A 16,056-nucleotide genomic window follows, 5' to 3' on the forward strand; every position below is an offset into this window, starting at 1 on the left:
TAACAGATGGTCTTATAGAACAGGAGTTCCATTAATTTAAAAGCAGGTCACCCGCGGTATACCGCCATCTGTCAGAAGTTTTGCTCTCACCATCAGCTACTCTGCCTTGAGTTTCACTCAAACCCAGTTGTAAACTTGGACAAGAGCAACTGCCGCTTACATTGATTAGCCAAGGCATCAACTTCAAAAAGTTATTAAAACCTGCTGTCATGTTTTCATGATGACACTGTTAAACAGCAAACTTCATGACTTGTTTAATTTCCTTGCAGCTGTTGTGTCTCGTAAAATACTTATTTAAAGAGAAAAGTGGATGTACACTCAGTAGTTGCATATTGGAGAGAATTATGGCTGAAGTAAGCACTCCTCTTCTCATGGCTGATGGCAGTGAAGTCCAAGAAAACCCCTCAACTGGTAAATAATTATAACATACTTATTATTTCACTAGTACATCATTTACCATATTTGGTCAAGAGAACGTGCAAACTATGAGACGGTAATGCACAGTGTAGTGTCCCCGTTTGACCAGTTTAGAACAGAGCAAATACGGACGGAACGGGAGTTTTTCAATGAAAGAAGTTTTTTTCAACAAGATGCAAAGCCTGAGAATTTAGCTTGTTATCGCTTGTCACTCATCATTAAATTTTTGTTTGTCCCATCAAATAAAGAGTCTTTAGCTGGCCTTTTGTGCTGTTCACATTGTTCACACCCACCCTGAAGAACAGATGACCCATTTGTTTTAAACATCCCTTACCAAATAAAATTGAAACAAAATAACACCTCGCGAAATATCTGCACATATTATATGTTAAACCATCGAATAAGATGTACATGTTTGTATGCAGCACTATACACTGTATTAGATTGTACATAACTACATCTTTTACTGATGTGTATAATAGTTCAGTGAATGACTGAATTTACAAAAATGAAATGACATTTTTGCAGCCAACAATGTTATCTGCAGGGGAGCTGAGTAGGGAAGGGGGTGGTTAGGGTTGGGGTTATGTTATAATCTTCACACAGTTGCTGCTTAAGCTGATAACAGTTTTTCAGATTTCCTCAGGGTTGTCCACTGTTGAATCTCCTTTAAATCTCTCCATTTTGGTTCCACCACCCTGGCCAATCCTCTTGGGATTTATATACTTTTAGAACTAAACTGTTTGTATTGTATTCACCGATATTCAAACAGTTAGAGCCACACACAATGGATATTATGAGATCATTATTTTAGTGGTTAAATTACAACAACAACTGAACCACCAGACCCTGCATGTGAGCAGTCACGCCATGTGTTGATAAGATCACATTCAGTGACTATCATAGTCACTGAATGCACCACTCTGTCCTTTTATCTACATGGCATCTGACAGGATGCGGCGATGCAGATCCGCATAATTCCCTAAAATCCGCATCCTCCTCATAATTACAATATTTTCCGCATAAAACTGAAGAAATGCCTGATATTAGTGATAAAGCAGCTGCTTACCATCCTCACAAACACAAAAGCCAAAGAGATTGGCTGCTAATTGAAACGCTTATTTTCCTGAACATTGAAGAAAACACTCCATTTCGTTCGCAAGGTGACAGAAAGTTCGTAAGCAGTTTCCACACATTTTTCGGCAATGAGCCTGGACTCTTAGACTAGTTAAACCGTTTTCATAACATACCCTAGGCTCGAAATTTTTAAAAAAGATGCAACAAGTTATGGAAATTTAGCCGCAAGTTTTAGTAGCAAATTAAATTGCATCATTTGTAGAAGTAGGGACAATCATCATTGCGATAAAGTTGTACAAAACAAAATAGGAACCCGCAGTTACGTATGTGTAAACAACTGCTGAAAATGGTGAATGATCGAGGGAATGGATCGTGGTTCAACCACATCACAATTATTGCTCCATATCTCCAAATTGAAACAAAATTAATGACGAGAAACAAAATATTTTTTTATCGCTTTATTTATTTTAGCAAATGTTTTGGCAAAATGCCAATTACTAATAAAGTTAAACCCTTTTATTTTAACCGTGAAAGCTGGTTGCAAATTGGCGACTCGTCCAGATATCTTAATCGCAAAGGGAAAAAATTCTGCAATCAGTCATAAATGCGACTGTATTGGTCGCAATTTCGAATTATACTGATTTACCATAAGCATGTAAATACATTGGACGAGCCTAGGGTTAGCCAAATTGAGAGTTTTGGTTACTTTCCAAAACATAAAACAATGACCTGCAATGAGTGACCTGTGGAATGTGACCTGTGTTTTAGACCCGCCGTATATGAAACCTTCTCGGAGCTCACTGGTCAACTGAGAGTTATATCCCACTGTTAATTATCCCTGTGATGTTCTTTCTAATTTTGATCTACACGCAATTTATAATGTATTTTATTAATTTATATTATATTTCGTGTCTATGAATCTGTAGTGCATGCTTGTAGGAGAAAGGTTAGAAAGTACATGTGTTAAGTTAAGCTATAATAATATTGTTATTATTAACAGGAGGTTCATTTTTTTGTGCCATTTTTGATTGTAAATGGTTTGGTTTCCATTTTTAAGAACTAAAAAAGAACAAATTCAATTGGCATTCATGATCTTGTTTACTAGGCTTTCTTTCATATAAATGTGTCTTTTAAATTTCAATTTGTGAAGAAAGATACTTTCATAAGATTATTACAAGATTTCAGGGATTTATACCTCTGATGACCAGTTCACTTGTTTTGTTATTAAACAGATGCACCAGTTGTGGTGGTGGAATTGCCTTCTGTCCATGAAGAATTTGTGGATAAAGGTACGTTCAGAGCTTATATATTGAACTCTCCCCCTCTGAAGACTGAAACTGGTCTCTTTTACATATTAGATACCACAATTCGTTGTTCATACTTCTGTTGACAAGTTCACTTTCTTCTCTTGCTAAGCAGATCATGAAACAGTTGCAATTTTGGAATTGGTTTCTCTCCCTGTACCTGAAGAATTTGTGAACAAAGGTTCTTTGCTAGGTTGGAAGCATACATGTGTATTAAATCAACTCTCCTGAATATTGAAACTGGTTTATTTGCATAGAAAGATACCAATCTTTAAATAATTTTTCAATGGCTTAATTCTTTCCATTGGCCAATTCATTTTCTAATCTTGCTAAACAGATGCACCAGTTGCAATGGAATTGGCTTCTGTCCCTGTCCCTGAAGCATATGTGAACAAAGGTACATGTACCTAATTATACATTGTACGTTCATAGATTGGAAGCTTCCATGATAATAATTATTAGAATCAACTCTCGATCCTCTCCTGAATATTGAAACTGGTCTCTTTACTTGGATAATTGGTCTTGAAGCTAAGGCCCACCTTTATAAACCGACAGTCTTTTTGACAGTTTGTTTTTGTTATGGAAATTTGCATTGCTTATCGACTAGCAATCTAATTGGATGAATTTCAGCTCAGGGCGAAATTTTCATGTATTAAATGAAAATAATTATTGTTCTGCGGCACATAATGCCTGTCGGTTGAAGGTGGGCCTTTAAAAAAATTATCCAATGGATTTATACTTTTGTTGACCCATTCACTTTCTTCTTTTGCTAAAACAGATGCACCAGTGGCAATGGATTTGTCTTCTGTCCCTGTCTCTGTAGAATATGCGAACAAAGGTATGATCATAGATTGGAACCTGCATCATCATCATCATCATCATCATTATTATTATTATTATTATTATTATTATTATTACTATTATGATTATTGTTATTGTTATAACCAACTCTCCTCTCTCGAATATGGAAAGTGGTCTCTTTACTAACTAGATACCAGTCTTTAAAAAAAAATTCTTCGGTGGAATAATATTTTTGTTGACCCGTTCAGTTTTTAATCTCCTACTAACACTTGAAACAGTTGCAATGGAATTGCCTTCAGTCTGTATCCCTGAAGAATTTGTGAACAAAGGTGCAGTACATTCAAACAGTAGTACATTGGTAGCATATTATGTGAACTCTCCTCTCCTGAATACTGAATACCAGCCTTAAAAATGTTCCTCAGTCATGGATTTATACTTCTGTTGACCTGTTCACTTTCTTCTCTTGCTAAAAAGATGCACCAGTTGCAATGGAATTGTCTTCTGTCCCTGTCTCTGAAGAATATGCAAACAAAGGTGGGTTCATAGATTGGAAGCAAAATTAATTATTATAATCAACTCTCCCTCTCATGACTATTGAAGGTGGTCTCTTTAAATATTTAGCTACTGGTCTTAAAAAATCTTCAAATGGATTTATACTTCTCTTGCTAAATAAACAGACACACCAGTTGCAGTGGAATTGCCTTCTGTCCCTGTACCTGCAGAGCAACAGCCTCCTTCTGTAGTACAAGACCTTGAACAGTTCACAGCACAAGTAGAAGTACAGCTGGATCAGGTTACTTTTCAGTTGGTCGAGGAAGGTACCAAAATGGTACCTGGCCCATCAGTGTCATCTCCACTGAATACGGATAATGCATCTGCAGCTGTAGAACAGCAATCAACAGGTAACGAACCAGTCCTCGATGAGCCAGTCATCATTGAAGAGCGAACAGAGCGAGTAGAAACTGTGACTTACGAGATAGTAAAGGAGGGAACAAGACGAGCCAGGGCGAAACTTTTTGACAGCAATGGTTATTCCTACAATATAAAAACAGAATCAGCTAAAGTCACTTATTGGCAGTGCACCGTGCGTCCCAAGTTGAACCGTTGTAAAGCTAGTGTTGTACAACGCGGTGATGTGTTTCAGGTGGGGCACCACAGCCATAATCATCATCCAAAAGTGGGAGCAGCAACCAACGAAAAAATTGCATCAATGGTGAAAAAGAAGGCCTTGAGCAATCTGCTAAAACCTGCACCTGCTATTGTTAAAGAGGTTAGTGTATTGATTTGAAACTCACTGGGAGCAGGGATGGTGCAGAGGTGAGAGCACTTGACTTACCCACCAATGTGGCCCGGGTTCGATTCCCAAACTGACTCAGCATCATATATGGGTTGAGTTTGTCTGGTTTTCCTCTGGGTACTCAGGTTTTCCTCTGTCCTCGAAAACTAACCTGTGATTTGATATTAGTTGATTTGAGTTGATTTCTGTGCAGTGTCCCCTACCCCTTAAAATAAAGTACAGTACCTTGTTCTTCTTGTTCTTCCTGTTCTTGTTTTTGTTCTTGTTCTTGTTCTTGTTCTTGTCCTTATTCTCCTTCTTCTTCTTCTTGTTCTTCTTCTTCTTGTTCTTCTTCTTCTTGTTCTTCTTCTTTTTCTTGTTCTTCGTCTTCTTCTTCTTCTTCTTCTTCTTCTTCTTCTTCTTCTTCTTCTTATTATTATTATTATTATTATTATTATTATTATTATTATTATCATTAATAGCCCCAGGACACCGCGTGTGCATTAGCTTGGCCTTCATTCCAGTTCGCAGTTCCATTCTTCAACTAACGCAATTGTTATCGGTGTATTTTAACCCTTTCACTGCCGAGGGCTTCCCCATTGACGAGTAAAGTCGTCTGGCGTTAGACTGAGTAAAATCTGTAAGTGTCAATTTGCATTTTTGGCGGTGAAAGGGTTAATAAAGGTGAAGGTGAAGTCACTTTATTTTACGTCAGTAGTTCCTTCAGTTACGAGGCTGGTATCATTGGAATCCGACGGTGCGCCCCTTTACCCCCCTTCCCCCCCCCCCCCCTTCCCCCATCCTCTCTGTCAGTGCTCCATTTTACGGGTATTTAATGCTATAAATACACGGATCAGAGGAAAGTCGAAACAGACGTTGAAGTCCCCGTCATAAAGCCATCGTCATAAATACGTGATATAAACACCTTCCTTTTGTATTTTCTTCTTGATCTCAAAACAGGTTATTAAGGAAGAGTTCGGAGACATTCCATTACCCATTGCACTAAAGCCAGACTGTCTTGCTAGGATTGCTAACAGAGCTAGGCAGTCTGTAAGGTCTCAGGATCCCCCTAAAACCCTAGCTTTTGAATTGGATGAAGACCATATACCACAAGGCTTTCTCAAAGGAGACATCGTAAAGCAAGGGAGAAGGCACCTGATATTTGCAACAGGCGAACAACTGCGTCTCTTGAGAAAGGCGAAGAATTGGTACATCGATCAAACGTTCCAATTTTGCCCGGAAAAATTCGAACAGCTATTTACGATAAGTGCCTTTGTGTCTCTTGAAGATGATGAAGCTAAACAAGTGCCTCTTGTCTTTGTTCTCATGTCTGGCAGTGAAAAGAAAGACTACCGTAAGGTAATGGGAGAAATAAAATATTTGCGTAGTACATTCATCTGTAAGTAGACGAAATTTACGAATGGCAAATGACAGAATTACACAATGCAAAAATTGCATCTTTCTTAACAAGTACAGTATGTTGTGCCTAAGTTTTTTGATGCTCTTACATCTGTTTTCCCCGATAAGATCAAATGAATTTTATATTGCAGGCAGTGTAACTGAGCCCTATTGATTTAACCTTTTTTGTAGGTTTTAAAGCAAATCCTAGAGATCTTGCCCACTTTACCAGCAGTTAGGCAAATCACTGCCTTCTATGAACAAGCACTGTGGACTGTGTTGCAACGACTGCTCCCAGATGTAACGGTCAAGGGGTGCGTTTATCACTGGACCCAGGTCGCGTGGAAGACAGTAAGTGCAAAAAATCTAAAAGGGTCTTCTTAATTAAAACTGGTTCCTCACTTTTTCATAAGCGTGAATGTAATCTCAACAACCGAAAAATGGGTGTGTCCAGAGTGGCAAGTACTTAGATGAATGCCGATTTCAATGAGGGTCACGAAGTATCGCCTTGCTCTCCTCCCCAATAGACCATAGTATTGGACTGGAAATAGCTTGCAGTGGAGGCTAATGCGGGGGAATATATTTAAATGTATTTGCATTTGAAAAGATTCCCCCGCATTAGCCTCCATTGCAAGCTAGTTCCAGTCCAATATTACAACTTCAGCATCACTCATGTTTCAGAATACAGACAATTAAGGACGGTTCTTCCCTGTTGTGTGATTATGCGGGAAATGTAGATCTTAACAAGTGTTTTTAAACTCTGAAAAGAAAATTGGGGGTAACCACGCATTTTTCAAAGATAATTCATGAATAATATTTGTAAAAAGCTTTAAAATACAAAGCAGTGTATGGTGTTCTTTCAAAAAATTGAAGCTTAGTTATCTCTCAAAAATGCATAGTTACCCCCAATTTTCTTTTTGGATACCAATTTGTAAACCGCGCAAAAATATCCCTGAATTAGTTAACATCACCGATAAGAAAGCCGAGTATCTCGAGATGCGCAGATCGTAACGCCTTATTACAAAACATTATGGGATTGAAATGCGGACAAACAGTGCAAGAATGTCTTTGTCTTCGTCCGCATATTACCACAATGCTTTGGGTACTACATCGTGACGTCAATTGAAAACAGTGCTCTTCTGATAAGTAATAATGTAAAAAAAAAAGTGTTGTTATTATTGTGTAAAGGGACACTTGCACCTAATTAGCTGCATTTCTGGGCATAAGGGAGAGATAAGGCATACGCGAGCGTAGTCATGTCGTCGGAGATGTTGAACTCTTGCTATAAAAAGGTGGACAAACTGCTACTAAATGATTTTTTGAATGTACGAAATTTCGTGTATTATAAAATCATTGCGTTCTCCTGTTACATGATAACTTAAAGTCGCAATTGGTAAGCTCAGGGTGCAGGGATGGCGCACTCGTCTCCCACCATTGTGGCCCGGGTTCAATTTCCCAGACTCGGCGTCATATGTGGTTTGAGTTTGTTGGTTCTCTACTTAGTACTCTGCACCGAGAGGTTTTTCTTTGGGTACTCCGGTTTTCCCCTCTCCTTAAAAACCAACATTTGATTTGATTTGTGTTAATTTGTTGATTTCAGTTTATGTACAGTGTCTTAGAACACTAGACACTTAAAATTAATAAGATCCCTTTCCTTTCCTTTCTTTACAACAAAATTGACAGATGACTTGGTAGCGCAATCGCACTGTAACGATTCTCTATGACTTGAGATGTAGGATGTCATTATTTCACAATTACATTCGTTCAAATCCCCCAGACTTTGAATTGTACATTCTACAAATACTCCATGTGGCTGCTTCGGCCTTCTTACACTCGTTTTTGCCGTAAGATTCTGGCGTCACTAAAATCTTTCTTTGTTCGATTTAGGTTCAAGAGCTTGGACTTCAGATGGAGTATAATAATGACAAGGACACTAATCTTTTTCTCCGCAAAGTCCTGGCGCTGCCATTTTTGCCACACGAAGAAATTCAACCCACGTTCGTTCGTTTGTGGGTGCAAGCCACGACTGCCCCGCTGCAGTTGTTTATACAGTATGTATCTTCAGCCTGGATATACAACACGGCCTGGCCTCCATCAACGTGGAGCGTGTTTTCGGCACTTGCTAGGAGCTATAAAGATGTGGAAGGGTGGCGTCAAGTCCTTAAGACCCGGAGTTCGAGCTCTAGCAAGGGTCGGACACCTGCGGAAAAAAAACTGTTGAATGTGTATCTTCTCGTTAACCTTCTTCACCAAGAAGTATGTTGTCTCACTCCACAAACGAAGGCACTCTCTGAAAAGAAACTGCTACGGATAAGGAATCAAAAATCAAGGTCATTGCAAGCAAAGCTTTGTCAAAACTGGGAGGATTACAGTAATCAAACAAAGTCAGCTGCTCAACTGTTAAAGGCATGCGCAGATGTAACTGTACTTTACGTCTAGGGCTTGAAAAGCAAAGAAAAAAGTGTAACTTCTGAGAGACTAAGAAAGGAAGTCGAGAAGAAATATCATCCGTGAAGTACCCATCTTTCCAAGCGAATCTTCTTATTCCATCCGCCGAGTCTTTGGAAAACCCTATCACTGACACGGCTATAGGCCCTTTGCACGACCGTGTCACGTGACTTTTTCAATCATAAAATAGTCGTTGTACAAACTAGATGCCAGAAATGGAATAAGCGTAATGAAATTAGAATGAATGTCAACTTTGAGGCCACAGCTACTGGATGGCAAGCTTTGCCATCCAGCACACAATTGTTTCACATATTTCAAACTTGCAAACCGCTCGAAAAGCACGCACTTAAACGTCCGTGACCTCAAAATTGACATTCTTACTAATTTCATCAGGCTCTTTCTATTTCTAGCATTATTTTGTACCACGACCATTTTTTTTTTAAATGATTGACAAGGTCACGTGACACGGTCATGCAAAGGGCCTATTGGCCGACGTTCTGGTGGCTCCTCCTGACCGAAAGGAATGAGTCCCTAAAGGGAATGATTAGAGACAGTCAGAGACAACATTGTGGAGGCCTTTGGCCAGCTGATCTGGGAAAGTCGTGTTACATGTACGTGCGCTTGTCCTTTTGGCCAACTAGTACTAGTATGACGATTTGGTTTTAATTGACGGCCATTAGAGCGGTTATCAATTGAGTATCGAAAGTAATTAGCGAATTGCTTTAGCTTTGCATTACTTCACTCGGCGATTGGTTCAAATTTGTCGCGCCACTTTTTCAACCAATCAGAAGTGAAACCAAAACCAATCTTGGCTCGCGCGTACACATTTTACCTCGCTTTTGTGTCGGCTACGTGTAATTACTTCGAGTTTTAATTGGTTTACTGGATTGTCTCCGCCCCTTTTGATTGGCGAAAGTAATTACTTTGGTTTTGTTTTCACGACGCTCGATTGAAACTCACTATACTGAAATAAATTCATCAGAGATAAGTTATGTTAATAGCTCCTTAGACCAACGGTAATCGTAGATTATAGTGCGTCGCCTTGGGGCTAATGCACGTGTATCGGTTCCCACAAAGAATTGTAATCCGTTTACTCTTAGACTGAGTTATAGGGAGTTGATTTCTCACTCTAAATTACTTGAAATGAAACTTTTGATTCTTTCTCCATACGTTAGCAATCGCAGCTTCAAATTTCAGAGAAATCGACCGATCCTGGAATATGCTATGATTTTAGGTCAACAGATTACGGGCAAGTTTGGGCATTGAGTTACGCGGTGACAGATATCAAACATATTCTTTTCACAAAATTCCTCCGAATTGCAAAGTATCCTCTCAGAAAACAAGAGCAACATTCTAAAAGCTTATTCTACGCAAAAAGTAGGTTCTGGAGGTAGTTTTGAGTTGAAAACACGTTTCCGACCGAAGGTTTGATCACGGCGCGTGGAATAACTGAGACGCTAACTTTTATTTGACATGAATATCCCTTCACATAAAAATCGCCATAACAACCGTCCAGATGTTTTCGCTTGGCTCTAAAGAAGCTGTTTATGTAATTTTTTCCGCGATTTCGACTAAAATTTCCTGTTGTTCACCCTCCTGCGAGGAAGCCATATAGGCTCTCTCAAAGGCGAACTTGGGCAAATCAGAAAATAATGTCATTTCAACTGATTCCGATAAAACTGGCCAATGATTGGCTAATTACCATATCTCGTTATTGACACTCCAAGAAGTCAATACTTTCCTCGTCAGGCTTTGATCTAAGAAGTATTTAGAAAAGAAAAGATTGATCTTACCTTATAGTTTGTCGAAGTCTGATCCAAAACCACGAGACCATGTGACCAAAAATACTATTGTGACGTTCAAAAGGGCGCAAAACAAACGCTCGGTGTGCTGGATGCTATTCTGACGTTTCGATTTGGAACCGACCTACAACCTCTTTTCTCGATTTCTCGCGCTTGGAACGTGCACAGGCCTCCCACGAAAACACAGCTAACACCCAACCACGTCGACGCAAAAACATGCCAGGCAGACATTAGAGTGTTTTCACTCACTTGGTCTGTAACCTTGTTTTTCCAATGAAACAAAGAAAATGTTTGCAAGATAATAGAGCCCAATTCCCGGAGGACAAGTTGGGTACACCAACATATATGGCCGCCGTTCCATTGTTTACGAACACTGACATGGCCGCTGCGACGTCAAGTGCAAACACTATATACTCCCTGATCGGGAAATGCAACCCGCGAAATATGCCTCATTCCAATATTTAGGATCTCCTCTGATCTTAACCTGAAACCCAGCCAGCTATCACTAGAACATACAAGTACGCGTTTGTTAGATGTCGACATGAGCCATAATAGGTTCTTCATGTCGATTGTTCTGCAAATCAGCCCCTTCGACTACATCTCTAATACCCCTTTTACACACGCACGAAATGGAGTGCCGAGCACACCTCCAGAGATGTGCTCGACAGCCCTATAATTTCCTCTGTTAACTCACTTCGATTCTTTAAAGTGTACATGACAGAAAATCTTTTTTTTACGTTTTCATTTGCATCAAAATGTGTAATTCACGGATTCAGCTTTAAAAATGAGGGGAAAAAGTTTTTCGCTGAAAAATTGTTGGTAAAGCATCTCTGCTGAAAATGAGCTGAACATAAAGATGCAAATTTGCCGACTGGCTCACCAAAATCAACACAATGTCGACGAACGAATTTAACCCATTGAAGCCTAGCACTATGCTCGAAGGGAACAAATGCGTGGAGATTCCCGGCGTATATTGCGTATTCGTAGAGCTTTCGCCGTTGGGCGTTCCGGCCACATAGTATCGTCCTCCTTTCTTCACAGGTTTTCTCTTGCTTTTCGCCATGTTTTGCTGCGAGTCAAGTAGACTGACGTCACACAAGCAAGTCACATGATCTTTTGGCCACGCGCTTCCGGCGACACTTTTGAAGCGAAAAACATCGAGTTTTTCAGCTCGAAAAAACAAACTTTCTAACATTTTAGACCCCTTTTAAGCTCAAAATCCTCTCTTTTACTTATCAAAGCAGTGCCGTAGCCAGAAAAAAATTATGACTGAGGCAATATCCATGGTTAAATTCTCTTCGTAGGTATTTTAGGTGTTTATGATGAGTACATTTTAAAGACAACACTGGAATCACCCTTTATTTTAAAAAATCACGAAAAAATGACTGAGGCAAGTGCCTCGGTTTGCCTCATACTGCCTACGGCCCTGCAAAAGATCAGAAACCGAAATAAAAAATGTTGTGTCATATACACCTTAAAGAATGTTACACATATTATACCTTTAACAAGGTGGCAATTTTGTTTAAAGTATTAATCGCTAGAAAGAGTGTCGATTGTCCTAGTGTTTCTTTGCATGATGTGTTTTAGTGTGATGCGCCTTTTAAAATTGACATTAAACCACGCCCAGTCAGTATTTTTAGTGATCAAGATCATCGCGTTTCTGATTGGTTATTGACGATTGCATTAATAGGTTGTAAGTTGCTAATATCCGTGGAATAATTTTGAGTGTATAGGGTGAATAAAATATCTTTCGTGCACTTCATGATTTATGTTCATTTATTATCTTTTGAAAGTTCTCAAACAGACCTCTTTAAAGTTGAGTGCTTATTTACCTGGCCTTTTAATGAAAGTGAGGCTGGTGTTGACCCTGTTATGATATAGACTTCCATCCTTTTCCTATGTTAATGATCTTGTTGTCGTGCTAATTAGTAATAATTTACATAAGAAAAGCATTGAGGTTCTTATCAAAACAAGGTCAACTCCAGCCTCACTTTCATTCATAGGCCACGTAACTAAGCACACAACTGTAAAATGGACTATTGGACTTGCCTCACGGCTCGATAAACTTTGAAAACATCACTCAAGCCCATAAATCACATAATACACGAGCGATTTTTATTTGCTATTTACTCAAAATTACTCCATGGCCGTTAGGAAATAGTCTAGAAGATGAAAATACGAGAGAATACAGTTGCATGTTGTCTTGATTGGTATACATCGAAAGAGATTTAATTAATTAAGGTGGCTCCCCAGAGTACATGCGAATACCATCACTACAGGGGATGAGTTACAACAGGAAAACTTAAAATTTTCCCTGTAGAGATTCACCAGTATGGGTCCCGATATAAGCCCATATAGTAAGGCTTATTTTTTGGGTGTCAATTTTTGGAGTAAGGCCGTTACCATGGCAACATCTGGCAGATGCATGGAAGATGGTATTTTTCTTTCTATTCCTATTTTGGTTTACATTCCTTAATATTTATACTTTCCGTTGGTGATTTTTTTTTTCTTCTTTGCAACATTATGGAAATGATATTGCCTGACATTTTGAGGTGGTAAAAGTCAAGGTCTTTTAGGCGGTTTTGCAATATTCTGTAATTTGTCTTTTTTCTAAATATATTTGATTAGCTCTGACAGATTTTAACAAATATAGGGTATTTGATAGGAACTGTATGTGGTTAGAACTGAGCCAATTTTCAAAGGGAACGCGAGAAAATAAGCAGTTAATTGCACAGATTTGGTCACGCTGACGTCACAAAAATCAGAAAAACAAGTACAGAACAATGCAGTAAAATACCTTTTGGGAATTTGACTCTATTATTATGCAAAACTTTTGGGGCCATTTTCTATTGTTTTGTACTCAACAAACCAAGAATTGTAACCCACAAAGTATTGGTTTGTAATGGACGACAATTGTTATTCTTATTACCCGCCTCCAATAATTTGTGGGTTACAATGATTGTCATTCGTTACAATCCAATAATTTGTGGGTGGCAATAGGCCTTATGCATGATAACGAAATATGCTCAAAATTCCCAACCAAGCCCCTTTTGCACAGTTATTCTCATTATCTGAACATGGAATACTGTCCGCAGGTGGGTTTTCTTTACAAGTTTTGAGCAACTTCAGAATACCCCGCCACAGCTAACCACTGTTGTTTCCCCTATGCGGCATCTCTTGAAGAACGAGACTTAATACACAATAGAGCCTATTCTTATTCAATGAAATGCAAATAAGTGGCAGGGTATTCTGAAGTTTAGCCCAAGTTTGCTCCTTTGGCATTTAGATCATGTTAAAATTTACAAGTCGAGGCTTGGTGGTGAAGTTAGGTAGTCAGACGTTATCGCGCATTAAGCGCTGTTGTTCCTCACTATGATCGAATAATTATGTATTTTCTATTGGTATGAAAGGTATTGAGAAAAAAGGTTTATGGCTGCGGCTTTAACACTCAGTCTCGCGTTAAATCAAGTTCTATTGTTCAGTGTTCCCCTAGAGATTCAACACCAGTGAGTTGACACTAGAGTACTGACAAGACTAGTGTTACACTGTGTTTCTCTCAAGTATGACCGCAACCAATGTCTGTGCAACGCCCACGGAATTTACATGATTAACGCTGTTCCCCTCGGAATTGCCTATGAAGGGTTTTCACATTACTTCATCGCCACGATGTTGGTGGACAAAAAGAAAAGTTCTCTCATTAGCTCTTTTTGTTCGTCCACCACCAATTCTACATTGCAACATTGTTTTTTGTGTCTCTAGAGATTGTTTGCAAAACACTTATAGATAATTGCCTATTTATAAGGAGTTTTGCAGAGTATTCATTTTCTCTATCGCAAAGCAGTCTACGACTTACGCGCTGAGTTGTTTAAAGCTTATTTCGAATCCGTTGATGATGTCCGAAATCGAGGAAGACGAAAGAATAGCCGACACAAGAAGATAACGCGGTGAGTTTGCGACTTCCGAAAACCATGCGTTGGTTCAGCAAGTTTTGGGCTTTTTAAGTACTAATGTCAATTCAACTTGATCCTCAGGGAAAGAAACTCCAGGCAAAACAGGCGCTCGACACATACACGGCCCAACTGAAATACAAAGGAAACCAAAAGCAATTTAAGCTCAACGCAGACCTCGACAACATATTGGACCAGATACAAGCATCGACCTGAAGAAACCAACAGCAGCAGCAGCACAACCTCTCTCGTGACTGAGGACAAAAAAGCTCATCCACGAGCGGAAGCAAAGATCGTCGATTGGTACAAAGACGTCGAAGAATACGAATCATAACGTTGGAATTTGCGTCCACGAAAAACAGGCAACAAAAGCGGCCAGCAAGGAAAGAAAGCTGGCAAAAGACTTCAAACTTGTCGATGAGAAATGGAAAAAGGTACGCTCACGCTTGTCTCTGATGATCAGAGTTTTCGTGGTAAGTCTCAGTAACTTGCTTTAACATGTAAAGTGATACTTGGATTTCTCGTGCTACTCTGCAAGAGTATCCATTCCAAATGTATTCTCTAATTGATAGGAAACAGAAAGTGTAAAATGTACGTTCGTTTCAACGAAGTGAATTAGAACGTAAAAATAATTTGGTTACTATTTTTCCTGAGCGACGTGTAACGACATGTAATTAGTGCATGCGCGTAAAGAAGTGAACAAAATATTGCAGACTCAGAACATCTGAAAACTAGACGCTTCATAAAGCGTACACTGTCTGTGGTACGTGTTACACAAAAAAGGAAGGCACTGAATTGGGTGGTATTGAACTGCCGCGTCCCAGTCAATTTTTTCAAGTGGGGGGTCATTAAGACTTTTGCGGGGTCACTCACATGTCGCGCCAGCAGAGGCCCTTTGGCTCACACGTTCACACGTTTAATTATTTCGTTATGTCCTGTCCCATTTTGAGGTCTTTTAGTTTTTTAAGCTTTGGTAATAAATTCAGTTTAAAGATAACAAAACACGGTCTTGACTAAAATTCACTCGTTTCTTCTTTAAACAAATAGTCTGCAAGAAATGACGTTTTCCAGTATGTCTTGCAGTTGCACTAAGCAAACGTTTATTGCACACACTAAGAAAGGACTGAGGGTGTTGTTTCCGCTTCATAATTCCTCTTCATGTTAGTCTAATCTGATGCCACCAGAAAAAGACAAGCCAAAAGACAGTTGAAGAAAAAAATTAACATAGTTTTTATATTTTACTCTGAATCGAATTCTCATCGAAAGATTAATGACAATCGATGTTAAAAACACGAAGATTTCTGCAGTCTCTTACTTTTATGAATAAATGTTTTGTCAAATAGAAGGAATTGATCACGTGCTAGGCAACCATAAAGATGCACGTGATCACCTTGTGTCAACTGAATGAACTACGGGAAACACAGGCAGCCCAAGCTCGGTGTACGATTTATAGACTTTGTATGGGAAAATATATTTTGAGCTTATAAATGCTAAAGCAAGCTGTAAATGTAGAAATAAACTTCACTTACCTCTACGTACAGTTGTCGCCGTCTTTTCTGTGCAATCGGAGGACAAACTGCGTCCGT

The 16,056-nt window shown here is 39.1% G+C and overlaps 1 protein-coding gene across 6 annotated transcripts in view; it reads left to right on the forward strand.

Moving 5' to 3' along the window:
• The window catches only part of LOC138006241 (uncharacterized), a 12,026-nt gene extending 1,746 nt beyond the window's left edge, over positions 1–10,280 (forward strand). For 3 of the 6 annotated variants that reach the window (XM_068852445.1, XM_068852446.1, XM_068852447.1), the window contains 9 exons: positions 270–411; positions 2,727–2,783; positions 3,136–3,195; positions 3,577–3,636; positions 4,074–4,133; positions 4,277–4,869; positions 5,836–6,234; positions 6,466–6,624; positions 8,161–10,279. In XM_068852445.1, the coding sequence (XP_068708546.1) occupies positions 345–411; positions 2,727–2,783; positions 3,136–3,195; positions 3,577–3,636; positions 4,074–4,133; positions 4,277–4,869; positions 5,836–6,234; positions 6,466–6,624; positions 8,161–8,712 (2,007 nt within the window). In that variant the 5' untranslated portion in view covers positions 270–344 and the 3' untranslated portion in view covers positions 8,713–10,279. Of the gene's footprint in view, positions 1–269; positions 412–2,726; positions 2,784–3,135; positions 3,196–3,576; positions 3,637–4,073; positions 4,134–4,276; positions 4,870–5,835; positions 6,235–6,465; positions 6,625–8,160 lie in introns of all 6 variants that reach the window. The other 3 variants (XM_068852450.1, XM_068852448.1, XM_068852451.1) reach the window with 3 other exon arrangements.
• The last annotated feature ends 5,776 nt before the right edge of the window (positions 10,281–16,056 follow it).

This window comes from Montipora foliosa, chromosome 6, assembly GCF_036669935.1.
Source record: "Montipora foliosa isolate CH-2021 chromosome 6, ASM3666993v2, whole genome shotgun sequence".
Taxonomy (NCBI): Eukaryota; Metazoa; Cnidaria; class Anthozoa; order Scleractinia; family Acroporidae; genus Montipora; species Montipora foliosa.